This window comes from Borostomias antarcticus (assembly GCF_949987555.1).
Source record: "Borostomias antarcticus genome assembly, chromosome: 13".
Taxonomy (NCBI): Eukaryota; Metazoa; Chordata; class Actinopteri; order Stomiiformes; family Stomiidae; genus Borostomias; species Borostomias antarcticus.
This window is the reverse complement of record NC_140246.1, coordinates 10,725,298-10,738,716: the sequence shown is the minus strand read 5'-3', so window position 1 is coordinate 10,738,716 and position 13,419 is coordinate 10,725,298. Positions and strand designations below refer to the sequence as shown.

At 44.4% G+C, this 13,419-nt stretch overlaps 1 protein-coding gene across 1 annotated transcript; it reads left to right on the top strand.

Annotated features, from left to right (window-relative positions):
- Window positions 1–576: 576 nt before the first annotated feature.
- Window positions 577–1,035, top strand: phlda1 (pleckstrin homology-like domain, family A, member 1; the record flags this gene model as incomplete). The annotated part of the gene is made up of 1 exon (XM_084447766.1): window positions 577–1,035. One exon carries the CDS (start codon window positions 577–579, stop codon window positions 1,033–1,035), a length of 459 nt encoding a protein of 152 aa, XP_084303892.1.
- Window positions 1,036–13,419: the final 12,384 nt, after the last annotated feature.

Genomic DNA, 13,419 nt, shown 5'->3' with positions numbered 1-13,419 from the left:
TTGGGTGTCCTCTTTGAAGGGTCAATTCATTGAGAACATTTCTGGGCCCCTTGACAAAGTGATATATATATATAAGACCCGAGGGACAGAAACTAAGCCTAGCATTATCTGGCTTTTTTCCCTTTGCATATCCCTAGACTGCCATGGAAGAGTGTTGTACATGGGCTAGGCCTACACATTCAAAGCTATACTTCCTCGTGTATTGAAATAAGGCATACTTGTGCAAAGATACATTTTCGGCTAGGCCACTTCTGGAGTGGAGCCACTGTGACATGGATAGACCTTCACAAACTGCTGAAGAGGGCCTGGCTGTGACATACGAGTCCTATTTCCGTTGGATGTCACTCGGAGGGGCGGTCCACAAGCCGTAGAGGAGAAAACCCCAATCAAACCGAGTAGTATCAGTCACTCCAGCGACCGCTGCCGACGGACCAGGCTACCCCAGAAATCCTTCCAGAAATCACGCAAACCCACGCACTGCAGTGAGCACTTCAGCATCCGATGCCTTTATCTATCCGGCCGAGGGGACGAAAACGCGTTTGCTTTTCCTGAACATTCTCTGGCGTTTTAAGCATGATGCTGGAGAACGGAGGAAAGATACTGAAAGAGGGGCTTCTGGAAAAGCGGAGTGACGGTTTGCTGCAGCTGTGGAAGAAGAAACACTGCGTCCTCACGGAGGACGGGGTTCTGCTCCTCCCGCCGAAGCAGCACGACCATCCGCATCATCAGCACCACGGCGGCGGCGGAGACACCGGCAAAATCAAGGAGCTGCACTTCGCCAATATGAAAACAGTGGATTGCGTCGAGAGGAAAGGGAAATACATCTACTTCACAGTGGTCATGACGGAGGGCAAGGAGATAGATTTCAGGTGCCCACAGGACGAGGGCTGGAACGCCGAGATAACTTTGCAGATGGTGCAGTACAAGAATAGGCAGGCAATCCTGGCCGTGAAGTCGACGAGACAGAAACAGCAGCTCCTCGTAGTTCAGCTCCCAGGGCAAAAAATGGTTCGGAGCTCGCCAAACGTTGCGTGACCTGCGCTTTGGACATTCGACATTTTGCGGTAAGACATCTGAGAGGGGTCTTGTTGGCTTACTTATAGCCCATGTGAAGGTGGAAATCCTCCACGCGAGAATTGCTTGGATACACATTCCTCGGCAACGTTTGATATTTGACAAGGCTCAGGATCAGGATATAAGGGTCACGTTACCCCGTAGCTAAACATGGCTTTACGCGCGAATATGTCGTCAGGGAGGCTTTGATGCAATTAAGAACCGTGTATTGTTTTATTGTTGCGGATGCTGCCATGGTCAAATTCCAAAATCTCGCATTACAATAGACTAATTACGTTGAGCGTGTAAAAAGCTCAAATGTTTTACGCACAGAGTAGGCTAGGGGGCACCGAATGTTGCATGATAGGCTATTCTACATTTCTACCCCACAATTACAGCCAATTAAGCCCAGATACGCAACTATATATATAATTGTCGACTTGGAGGCAATTCCTTCATTATCCTCCAAAACCACTGTTTGAAGTCCCTTGAACCCGTAGTAGGCGACCACGCAATAGCATGTAGCGAATCATTTTTGACCATCATCCTCACCTATTTGAAACATGCTTTGCTTTGGAGGTCATCCTATTTGTAGACTAATTCCGATACGTTTTTGTCTGCTTGAAATCCATGCAATTTCGTGTCAGGTGCATAGCATAGGCCTATTCTTCGCGCTGCATTCAGTCGCCCTAATTAATTGTATCCGCAGGTTAATTGGACATTCAGCGGAAGGATCAATGCACACTCGGCTCCGGCTGCACCTCCCCCGCCTCACGAAGGAGCATCACTCTGCAGGAAACACCTCATCATCTAGTTTTGGGTTCCCAAGCCCGGCATCCGTAATTCAAAGTCCCTTTGTCGTGGGCTTATTGAAAAAGACAAAAGACACTGATGGACAAAACAGCATGGGAGAAAACAACTGTATTCTGACGTGCTAGTATGGTGTCCTCTTCTCTTATTTATTAGATGTGTATATATTTTTTTTATCTGAATAATGTCTTTGAATGTATAGTATGGTTGTTGCTAAAGTTGAAATTGGGAAGGCTTACTGGGAGCCTGGGAGTTTCAGTCTAAACCTCAGTATTTTGTGATCTTAGTGGAATGATTGCTTTTGTTACACTTATAGGATATTCTTATTGTATTGTCCTTTCAGTTAAGTCAATTATTTTATAGTGAACAAACTGTACTGTTGTAAAAAACAAAACATGCCATCATACATATATTCTCATCTTTAATTGAACCAAAGACTAGACTTTAGTTTCCTTCAAATAGGCTACATGTATGTTAGAAATCCACAGAGACAGTATGCCTAGTAATTAATAGTTATTTTCATCTGTTTTCTCTTGGTTTCTCAACTTTACATGGTGTAACATTCTTATGGCGGATAGGCTAGAATGGTTAGATATTTCGGCGTGAAAAGCTGTGTTCACTCCCTTTATTATTTTTCGTCTCAAATCTGTCACCTATCCATACTGTTGAAGACGACATGGCACATGTCTACTGTATGTTATCGCATACCCAGCAATAGCTTTGAGATATTTTACACAGTCACTGTGTTCAGTTAGGTTCTTATTTTGATATGTGTGAGAACTATTTTCATACCTCTGAAATATACATTCCATTTCAAAGTGAACTGTGCTTCTTGTGATATTTTTCTTGTGTTTAATCGGAAGCTGGCAGCTAAATGATCAAGTTAGTTCATTTAAAGAACCACAAACCGACAGACGTGTTGCCGTGGAGCAAACAGTCAAAACTCCACTCTTTGATGTTCAATGCCTGTGAACTTCTCACCCTGTTTCCTGGTCTAAATATAGCACAGGAGTTCTGAGAATAATATTTCACTCTTAGCCCTTGTGACTGAGACTTAACTGCCAGCTGTGCGCACACGTATGCCCGTCGCCTCTCAATTAAGCTAACTCATCTAATGCAGGGGGGGCACAAAATGTAGATGACATTCATTCTCCACACATCCGCATGCCAGCATAGAGTGGGCCTGCCAAAAAGGGAGACAAGTCTATAACAAAATCACTCAGCACTTGTGTGTCCTAGCAGATCTGTTTAATGCCAGGCCAAGCCACAGGGGACATGCCTATGCAAGGATACTACGTGGACACAGCCACCCCCTATATTACAACTTCCAGTTGTCACAAACTGTGTTGTTGTGCTAGACTACGTCACTAGGGAGCTGTGGCCAGGCCACCCGCCTGGAGTCCACCAATGCAGAAGTCATGTTGACAGATGAGAGTGTGACGATGGGACGCTTGGAGTCTATTGGTCCTGGCTCTGGCCCTATCACTGAGAATGACTGGGATTCTGCAATGCCCACCTTTATCTCTCTCTGTATCTCTCTCACATAGAATCATCTCACTCTCTCTGCTCTCTTAACTCTCTCTCTCTCTCTCTCTCTCTCACACACACACGCACACACACACACTCACTCATTCTCTCATCCCCCCCCCCCCTTGTCCCTCTCACTGTCCTCCTGGAGAAGGTTAATACAGTATAAAGGTGGCTGACTCTACCCTCAGATACCCCTCCTCCTCCTATCCTCCATCCCTCCTTGTCTACTGCTTCAATGATTTCCTTGGGCTGGACTGGCATTCACATAACATGATCAGGCGCCCAGATAAGACTTTATCGTACTTTGAACCACGGACATGCCGTCATGCTTCATACAGTAAGAGATTCAAGGTTTCTTAATTTGTCACATGTAATGTATGTGTACAGTTACAGTGAAATGTTGCTGCCTGCTCCAAGATTATGCTCAATACAGATAAACTCCAATACTCAGTTTACAAATTAAAAGTACCACCATCACGTTCCAATAGTTGCTCATTAATCAAAAGACACTGCAGTGAATATGTGGTCATATTGGACTGATGCCTGATTGATTCATATACTTTAGCCTATATCAAAGTTCAAGTCAAAGTCGGTTTTATTTGTCACATACTGTGTCATAGTGAAATATTCTTCCATTAACTCCTAGATTGTGTACAATGTAGAGAGGTAAAAATATATTTAATATATTTTTTTTTAAGTTTGAAGGGAAACCATGCCTTATGTATATAGATACAAGATACAGTATACAGAGTAAATATATGGAGGGACGGGATGCTGGAGGAGTAGGTGAGGTTGTGCAGTTGGGTATATATATATACTCAACTGCACAATTTCACCTTTATCTTTTATAGTCTTTGGCCGAGTCATACCAAAGACCATAAAAAATCGTACCCAATGCCTCCCTGCTTGGCACTCAGCATCAAGGATTGGATTGGGGGAAGTCCCTGCGACATGCGTCATGTCCAGGGGGTGTATTTGTACATCAAGCTGCCTCACGCTAAGGAACCAGGAAATAGGCTCCTGCCCTATGGGCCACTAGGCTCGAGAACCATCGGTTCTCAAGGCTACTTCTCTTACTTCATACAGTATGTATACTCAACTGTACAACCTCACCTACTCATATATATATATATATATATATATATATATATACACCAGTATACACCAGTACACTATATATAGCCTATATATATAGTGTACTGGTGTATACTGGTGTATATTCACAAGTATGTGTATTCTACTGAGCTACTGAGTATAAGTATAAAGTGCAGCCACTGAGTTTAGTCTAGAGTTCAACAGGCCGTGTCTTCATTCAGGATCCTGTTGGTTTTGTGTATGTAGTACCTCCTCCCTGACCCGAGCAGAGACAAGAGGCTGTTGTCCAGATGACTGGGATCCTTCAGGATCTTCCTGGCCCTGGTTCTGCATCGCCTTGTGTAGATGTCCTGGAGATGTGGGAGAGACACATCTGGGATACGTTCCACTGACTGTACCGCTCTAGATATAATTTGAAAAAAATAGGTCAGCGACCATCATATGTGCATTTATTCATAGTGGGCAAAGTAGTTGTGCGCACATCCAACCTGTCAGGCCAGGTGCTGGATAATCATAGAATACATGAGAGACAGGAAAATCCGCTCACTGGAACAACACTCCTGGTTTCACTTTATTGATAAACATGCAACGTATCGACCTTTAGTCTAAAGGTCGAAACGTTGCATGTTTATCAATAAAGTGAAACCAGGAGCTGTAAATCCAGTGTGTGTGTTTTCCTGTCTCTCACACGTGTCCATAGTATGCATGGAATCTTTATATACATTTAGAAATGAAAGTAGGCATATTTGAAAGACAGTATAGTGAGACAAGAATGCAGGAAAAACAAACAAACAAATGCCCATTATAATTACATCACATTAGAATTTAGAATGCCATGTTCTCAGTGCGGGAGTGAAACAGCCCTTCAGCCTAGTGAACGGCACCCAGACCTTCCTCACAGACTTTGTTCTTTCTTGCCTCTTTGAAACACTGTGTAGGTGTAGATCAACTCCACTCTCTCTCCCGTCGGCTGCCGCGCCTGAGGCGTAGATAAACCTCAACGCTTTCGCTCTTTATCTTCTCCCTCTGTGTGGATTGTGATACAGGTGGGGTGCAGGAGAAAATATGCTTTGCATGGGGAAGTTATCACAGCCATGCAACTGAGGTATTTAGTTATGAATGGAAAATGTTGCCTTAAATGACAAGTCTTGATTATTACTCTATTATCTAGCATTAATACACCATTATGCTTTGTGTAATTAGCCATTTGCAAGCTGTGCTGAACAGGGAAGATAGAGAACAGCATTCTCATTACTGAAGGGCTCATCCATCTGTGATATATGAGACACATTTAGTACTGTGTCATTTCTGTGTGTGTGGTTCATGTCACAACCGGAAAATGACTGTGACTTTGCCATCTGGACCACTGACCTGGTTCATCAGCAGAGCTCTCTGAAGAGAGATTCTTTTGTATAATATGCTGTCAGTGGAATGCTACTGCCCTTAGTCTCTATGATAATCATACGTATAGTGGACCAGGTTCCATTTCTTAACACAATGTCAGGCTATGATGCAATAACAAGAGAGGTAACACATACATATTGTCTAGTTTGACCCATTCAGATGCTGTACTGTTATGCTGCAAACATTATTCTTCAACCAAAAGAGAAACCAATCTTTATCTGACTAAACATGCATGCTGGGTAAAAAGCTTGTGTAAAAAAGCCAATACTCCCCCTCCCCCACCTCCTAAAGAGTGTAATTTGAGGAATGGTGCATGAACAGAGAGTTCTTTTAGCTCAGGGTCTCTGTATCTTTCTGTATCTACCCCTAGCCCCCTACTCTCCAGCCCCCTAGTCCCACCCCCATAGCCCCCTAGCCCCCTAACCCCCTAGCCCCCTAACCCCCTAGCCCTAGCCCCTATTTGAAAGATTATATTAGTTCCCAGCCCCTCCAGCTTTCAGCCTCCAGCCCTTATAGCCCAGGCCCTCAGACCCACCCTCCGCCCCCCAGCCCCTGTCCCTCAGACCCACCCTCCGCCCCCCAGCCCCTGTCCCTCAGCCTTTCATTCTAAAAGTCTTCCGGTCCCCCACCCCCAGCCCCCTGGCACCTGTTCCCAGTCTGACCACCCAGCAGAAGCAGCAGTGCTCAGGTCAATTAGCTCAGCTGTTGCCTCCACTCAGTAATTAGGGCAGGAAGCCTGAGATAGGTGCAGAAATGTCACCTTGCCTAAAAGCTTCTCTGACAACTTAGAACTGAAGGCTATAAAACGCTGAGCTTGGCAAGGAGGACAGTATAGACTTTTAACCATGTAATGACATGACAACCATTACCATCAGATATAATACAATATTTTGTTGGGACAGCTTTTTATATTGTCTCTATATAATGAGGGGAACTATCAAAACGCTTGGTTGAGAACATCTAGGGGTTAGCACAATGGTGTCATTTACTGTAAGAGGCCAATGACTAGTGAAGGTGACAGCTGGATAAAACCCTTCTTTTCTTAAATAAAGTATGTGGATGCGTATTGTATTCACCTGCACAGTTATTATGGAGGCTTATAGCAACCATCGCTCAGATAAGGAAAACCTTGATGTTTTTCTCCACTAATTTCCATTGTTGTCAGCAGCTGGTCCAGCTGAGTCAGCAGACAAGGGACAAAATAGTGGTTTGTGTGGATCTATTTGTCCTTTCTCCTGCAGCCAGAGGCGCCTGGAGTCTTTATCTTATGTGTACACACGCCAACACACAGTGAGTCACAGAAATGCATACTTGTGTATACAGTACACAGCATGGACAAACACACACTTACACACACACACACACACGCGCGCACACACACACACACACACACACACACACACACACACACACACACACACACACACACACACACTGTCACAAAAGACACACAAACATACTGTATTTGTAAATGCATGCACACACACACACACACACACACACACACACACACAGGTGGTGTGTGCCGTCTGCCTCTGATTACAGTAGTAGGACTTCAGCTGGCATGCCAAAGCAAACTCGGCCTCCTCCACACTCCCCCAAGGTCACTGATAGGCCAGCTGCACCTGGGAGATGTGAGCTGCGAGCCAATCCCTGATCCCACTCTCCGTCTGATAACGACTCACTTCCTCCTTTACCTAAGATAACAGAATCGTTACAAACACCAGGATTATCTTGTGGTGCAATTCCTCTTTCTGTTTAAAACCAGCAAATGAGAACAGGGTGAGGCACATTTATGGAAATACATTGTGCATGTGTTGAATGGCTCACAGCATCTGATTGGCTTCAGACTAGATTTAAAGACTATTTGTATTCAAAGCAGATTAGAGAGGTAGTCTTCTGGATAAATGCATTCAACTACTGGAACATGAAGAAGAATACTGGAACACAAAAAAGAGAAAAATATAATTCCTGGAGCTGCCGACATTTAAAAATTATAAATGAGAGGTGAAAGTTTAAAGCTGGGAGGGTTATACAGTAATTAATGACACCAAATGCACACAATCCTGGCATTTAAGCCTTCTGGGGCTGTTTCAACTTCAGTAAACCTGAAAAAAAAACATGTCATCCAGCTCAGCTGTGAGTTCATGTGGTAGCTATGAAATCACCTCTAGAACTCACCGACTGAGAGTAATGAATGTGATCGTGTCATCCCAGCATGCATATGGAGATTGTGCACTTTGTGTGTCAGCGGAAGCAGGAACTGCACATGAGTAACATTGTTAACACCCATAGCTGCCTTCAAAGAATCATATGTAATGACGTTTCCTCCCACATGATTCAATTTCTATTGCTGGTCTATGATTCATGAAAAGACAAGCTATCATCATGTCTTTAAAAACACCAAAGTGCTTCAAGGTAAAAATAGGAAAAAAGAAAGAAAAGTAAAACAACTATGGTTGTGACAACTATGTGGTCGCTTCACTTCCCTCTAAATACACAATACCTTAACTCTGCATTGCACGTACGTTTGTGAATATAAATTGAAAATAGTTAGATGTTCGGAGGAGTGTGTCCTCCCAGTCTCTTTCTTCAGTGCAGCTGTATGAAGCGGGCTGACACTGAGCTCTGGGTATGAGACAGATGGACACAGTAACTCACCATGCTGCTACTGCCACGTCGACAGACTACACACAGACAGACTACACACAGACAGACTACACACAGACAGACTACCACCCACATCATGGTAATCATTTCTCTATTTATCTCCCTGGGTTGACACATCCCTTCACATGGCTCCCAGAGTTAAGTCAAGTTCCCTTGAAACATAGCTTCCTTTAATCATCTTATTGTAATAGTTTTTAACTGTCGCATGGGAGTACATTGTTAGTATCAATGTCCATTGATACATTTTGACCGTTAATAACAACAATAGACCCTATTTAACATTTCCTTTGGAAGTAATCCCTGCCAAGGGCTGCTAGTTGTATACAGGTGCGATGGACTTGTGTTGGAGAATGAAATATGGGACTGTGTCCTGTAGCCTACGCAGGGTGAACACGCTGAGACACAGAGCCTGCCCCCAGTCTGGTTTTTGCCTGCATCCTGGCTGGAATCTGGATGTTAGTGATTTACATCCCTGGCTGAAATATAAAACCGAGTGTCACCATGTGGCTGTTGCTAAAGCATTTGCTTGAGGAGGAAGTCAAGTATTAAGGTAGCTATATTTGAAACACTAACAAACATTAGCACACTCAAAGCATTTCTCAAAGAAAAATAAAAAAATCCACTTGAGTCATGTGGGGCTTGTGCTTGTCATCTGATAATAGCTTGTTTGGGAACAATGAGTGCTTGTCAGAGAGAGAGAGAGAGAGAGAGAGAGAGAGAGAAAGAGAGAGAGAAGGCTGTGTACTATGTTTTTCATAACATCTGATAATGGGTTATGTTGATAGTACAGAGGAGGTGGAGGAGACTTGAGATAACATTAAATGCACCTAGAGTGCATTAGTTACTAGTGCGCCTAATAAAACAAAATTGTGTTTGTCTTTTGTCTTGGTTGGACGGTACTTTCAGTGCACCCAGACAGCAATCAATATTTGTTCTTCTTTGAGTCTGCTCGTCTTTGTTTGTCTTCTTCTTACAAAGCACTCATTACAGTCGACTCTGTGCGTCACTTATTTCAAAACAGAGAATAGAATCGCAACATGGTTACATTTCATCCATGCATGTATTTGGTCCCAAGCATGAGGTGTGTGTGTGTGTGTGTGTGTGTGTGTGTGTGTGTGTGTGTGTGTGGGTGTGTGTGTGTGTGTGTGTGTGTGTGTGTGTGTATGTGCGTGTGTGTCTCGCCATCAACGGGATAGGGGAAGCAGATTTGTCCGCTCGTAACAGTGGCCAGAGGGACTAAGGGGCTGTGTATTGTTAATGAGGGGGCCACGGCCTGGCTCAGGTCTGCTCAGCTAAACCTTATCATGAGGAGCAGCTGGACAAGCCCCCCTTACAGGGCAATGTGCCACCGGAGACCCTGGAAAGGGACACATCCGGACCGCTATTAGCAAGGACCCTGACCAGTCACTGGGAGAAAGAGGGTCATCTGCACACACACTCCTCTATCTACCTCTACCTCTTTGTACTCTGTTTCTATTTTTCTCTCCTCTCCTCTCCTCTCCTCTCCTCTCCTCTCCTCTCCTCTCCTCTCCTCTCCTCTCCTCTCCTCTCCTCTCCTCTCCTCTCCTCTCCTCTCCTCTCCTCTCCTCTCCTCTCCTCTCCTCTCCTCTCCTCTCCTCTCCTCTCCTCTCCTCTCAGCCGCTCTGTCCTCAGTGACAATGATCTCATTCACACCGCCTTAGGAAAATGTTTATGGTCCTTCAGAGTGCTGATGGGTGCTCATGTGATCTTCCCACCAGACAGGGACACGGAGAGGAAGGGAGGGAGGGAGGGAGAGGAAGTGGGGGATAATGAGAGAGAGGGGGAGTGAGTGGTGGAGGTAAGTGAAGAGACAAGAGACAAGAGAGAGAAAGCGACTGAAAGGTGTGAGAAGAGTGTGAGAGAGAGCAATATTGAGTGATATTGAAGTCTTGACAGAGTAAGAGATACTGAGTGATATTGAGATATACACAGAGAGAGAGAGAGAGACTGAGTGATACTGAGATATTGACAGAGAGAGAAAGAGAGAGAGAGAGAGAGAGAGAGGGATTTAGAGATATTGACAAAGAGATATTGAGTGGTATTGAGATATCAACAGAGAGAATGATATTGAATGATATTGAGATATTGACACAGAGAGAATGATATTGAATGATATTGACTCAGAAAGAGATATTGAGATATTGACAGAGATTGAGTGATATTGAGAATGATAGATATTGACAGAGATATTGATAATGAGAAATATTAACAGCCAGAGATAATGAATGATATTGAGATATTGACAGAGAGATATTGAGAATGAGAGATATTAACAGTGATAATGCTTGATATTGAGATAATGAGGGATATTGAGATGTTAACAGAGATAATGAGGGATATTGAGATATTGACAGAGAGGGTAGGCAGCAAGGGGAGGCAGAGCATGGACTCTCTCTCCCCTTTCAATGTCACCCTGTCTACATGGGACTGGGATAGAGGATCCCCCCTGTTTGCTTCTCTCTCTCAACCCCCCCCACCCGGTGTGCACGTACATGGTGGCAGTGCCCTCGTGCCCCTGGCCACCTGTTGCTGCGGCCACTCAAGCCAAGCACCAACCAAGATTTGTGACCAGAGTTCTCGACAACCCTGAGGGCTGTTGAAGGGCCAGACCAAACCTGTTAATCACAGATCTCTCTCTCTCTCTCTCTCTCTCTCTCTCTCTCTCTCTCTCTCTCTCTCTCTCTCTCTCTCTCTCTCTCTCTCTTTCTCTCACACTCTCTCTCTCTCTCTCTCTCTCTCTCTCTCTCTGTGTCTATATACTTGCTCTGTCTTCCACTTAGCTCCCAGTTTTCCAAACAGACACAGGCAGACTCTCACTGTGTGAATATATGCATTGAATTACCCAGCCCACTTTGAAACAGGGGCACAGTATTCATTATTAATGATCCCTACGTGACTCCCGAGGATGCCCTGAATAGACTTGTGTAACTGTATTATAAATTTATGGGTTGTGAGCTGATAAGAGTTCTTATCTAATGCCTATTGATCTAAAAGTTGCATATTTCAAAGTATTCATAATTATATTGTATGCATACTGTGAAATATTGCCCATGTCTAGACTGAAACTTGAGTCCTTACTCTTACCTAAGTCAAACCATTAGGATGCACAATCTAGGTAGAACATAATGATATGTAATTCATTCATCACACTTACTTTAAACCAGTAATTATTGTCACATGGTAGGCTATAGTACTGTACCAACATTGGGACCAGTAATTCTCTCAGCTGAGAAACCTAGATATGGGAAAAGCGCCCTCACCAGCATTCTTCAACACTGGATTAAATACCCCCAAACCTAAGAAGGAGAATTAATGCATTCATCTTAGTCCCATATCACACAAAGCCCTGTATAAAGTGAAACCTTCCCAGAACCCTCCCCCACCTGTGTGTTTTGGCAGCTCTCTCTGTCTCTCTGACACAATGGTATTCACCACCTCAAACCAACTACCGTTGCTACTGTTTACCTACTACAGTTTATTCCTCCTCTCTACTAGGCACTCTTTTCTCCATGGCTGGCCGTTTCTATGGAAACAAAGAGAAAGAAGATGGGCTTGGAATTGACAGAGCGCTGTCTAGCAGGGGTGGTTGGAGTTCTCCTGGAGTGAGGGAATACCCACAGGGAAGAGGAGAGGGAGGGAGGGAGGGAGGGAGAGAAGAGGAGGAGTGGAGAGGAGTTGGAAGCAGAACCCATGTTCTACTTTGTAGCCTACATTCTCCAGCACGGCTGACTCGCTGTGGCGCTCTCGCCATGAGTGCTCTCGTCAAGGCTTTTGTGCATACTGTTATTCCCAGCAGCCTTTGTTGCAGAACATACAGTTGTACTGCCATTTCAGGTTTCATTTTGTTTTTTCCTCTATCTGTCTGGGGATATAAGCTAGGATTCTGATCCTTTTTATATATGATTCTAATGTGATTCTTATATTCAGTAGATCCAACTGTTCCTCTTTAATGCAGTATTTCATCAGTTTGGTGCCCCTCCCCTCCGCACATACACACACACCCCGCCCTACATCCCCAACTTCTGAGTTGGTCAGATGACCTGCATATGCTCCCAGAGGGGCTGTTGAGCTGTGTGCACTCTGACCCTGACAGCATGCCCGGCAGGGCCCCAGGAGCTGACCAGAGCCCATCTCTGAAGTGCTTTTATATGTATAGGAAGTGAGAGCAACTCTCTGATTGGTGCGCAGCTGTCATAGGCCAGTGCCTCTATTAGATCAGAGAGAAAAGGGGGGAGAACGTGGCCACCACATCTATTATGTAGATCCAAACATGGTCTGGCCACCACGTCTATTAGATCCACTTCCTCTCTGCTGGCTGGGCTAATTAGGAAGAAAAGTAGTTAATCTTGACATTTTGCCCCCAGCCCTGGGCTGTACAAACATTGAGAGCTATATGTGTAGGTGGTATGAGGCAGACTGTGTGTGTGTGTATGTGTGTGTGTGTGTGTGTGTGTGTGTGTGTGTGTGTGCGTGTGTGCATGTGTGCATGTGTGTGCACGTGCGCATGTGCGTGTGTGTGTGTGTGTGGAAGATCAAGAAGAGCAGAAAGACAGAATGTGACTTTGGGGAGTTGGAGAGTTGGCACTGCAAGGCTATCAAATTTTGACATCAGTCACGTGACTGTCGCTTCATAAGTCATAGATGGTATTTTTCCAAGCCCAAGGCCAGTGTAGCTCTTTGTTCTTTGAAAGACCATTTCATTTCTCCCATTAGGTATCCAATACAGCCATTTATCACTCGGTGAATTCATGTTTGTGAATCATGGTAGAGCTGCTCAAATCTAGAACTTAATGTATAATTTATAAATGTTCCTTTTACTAATTGAATACAGGAGAA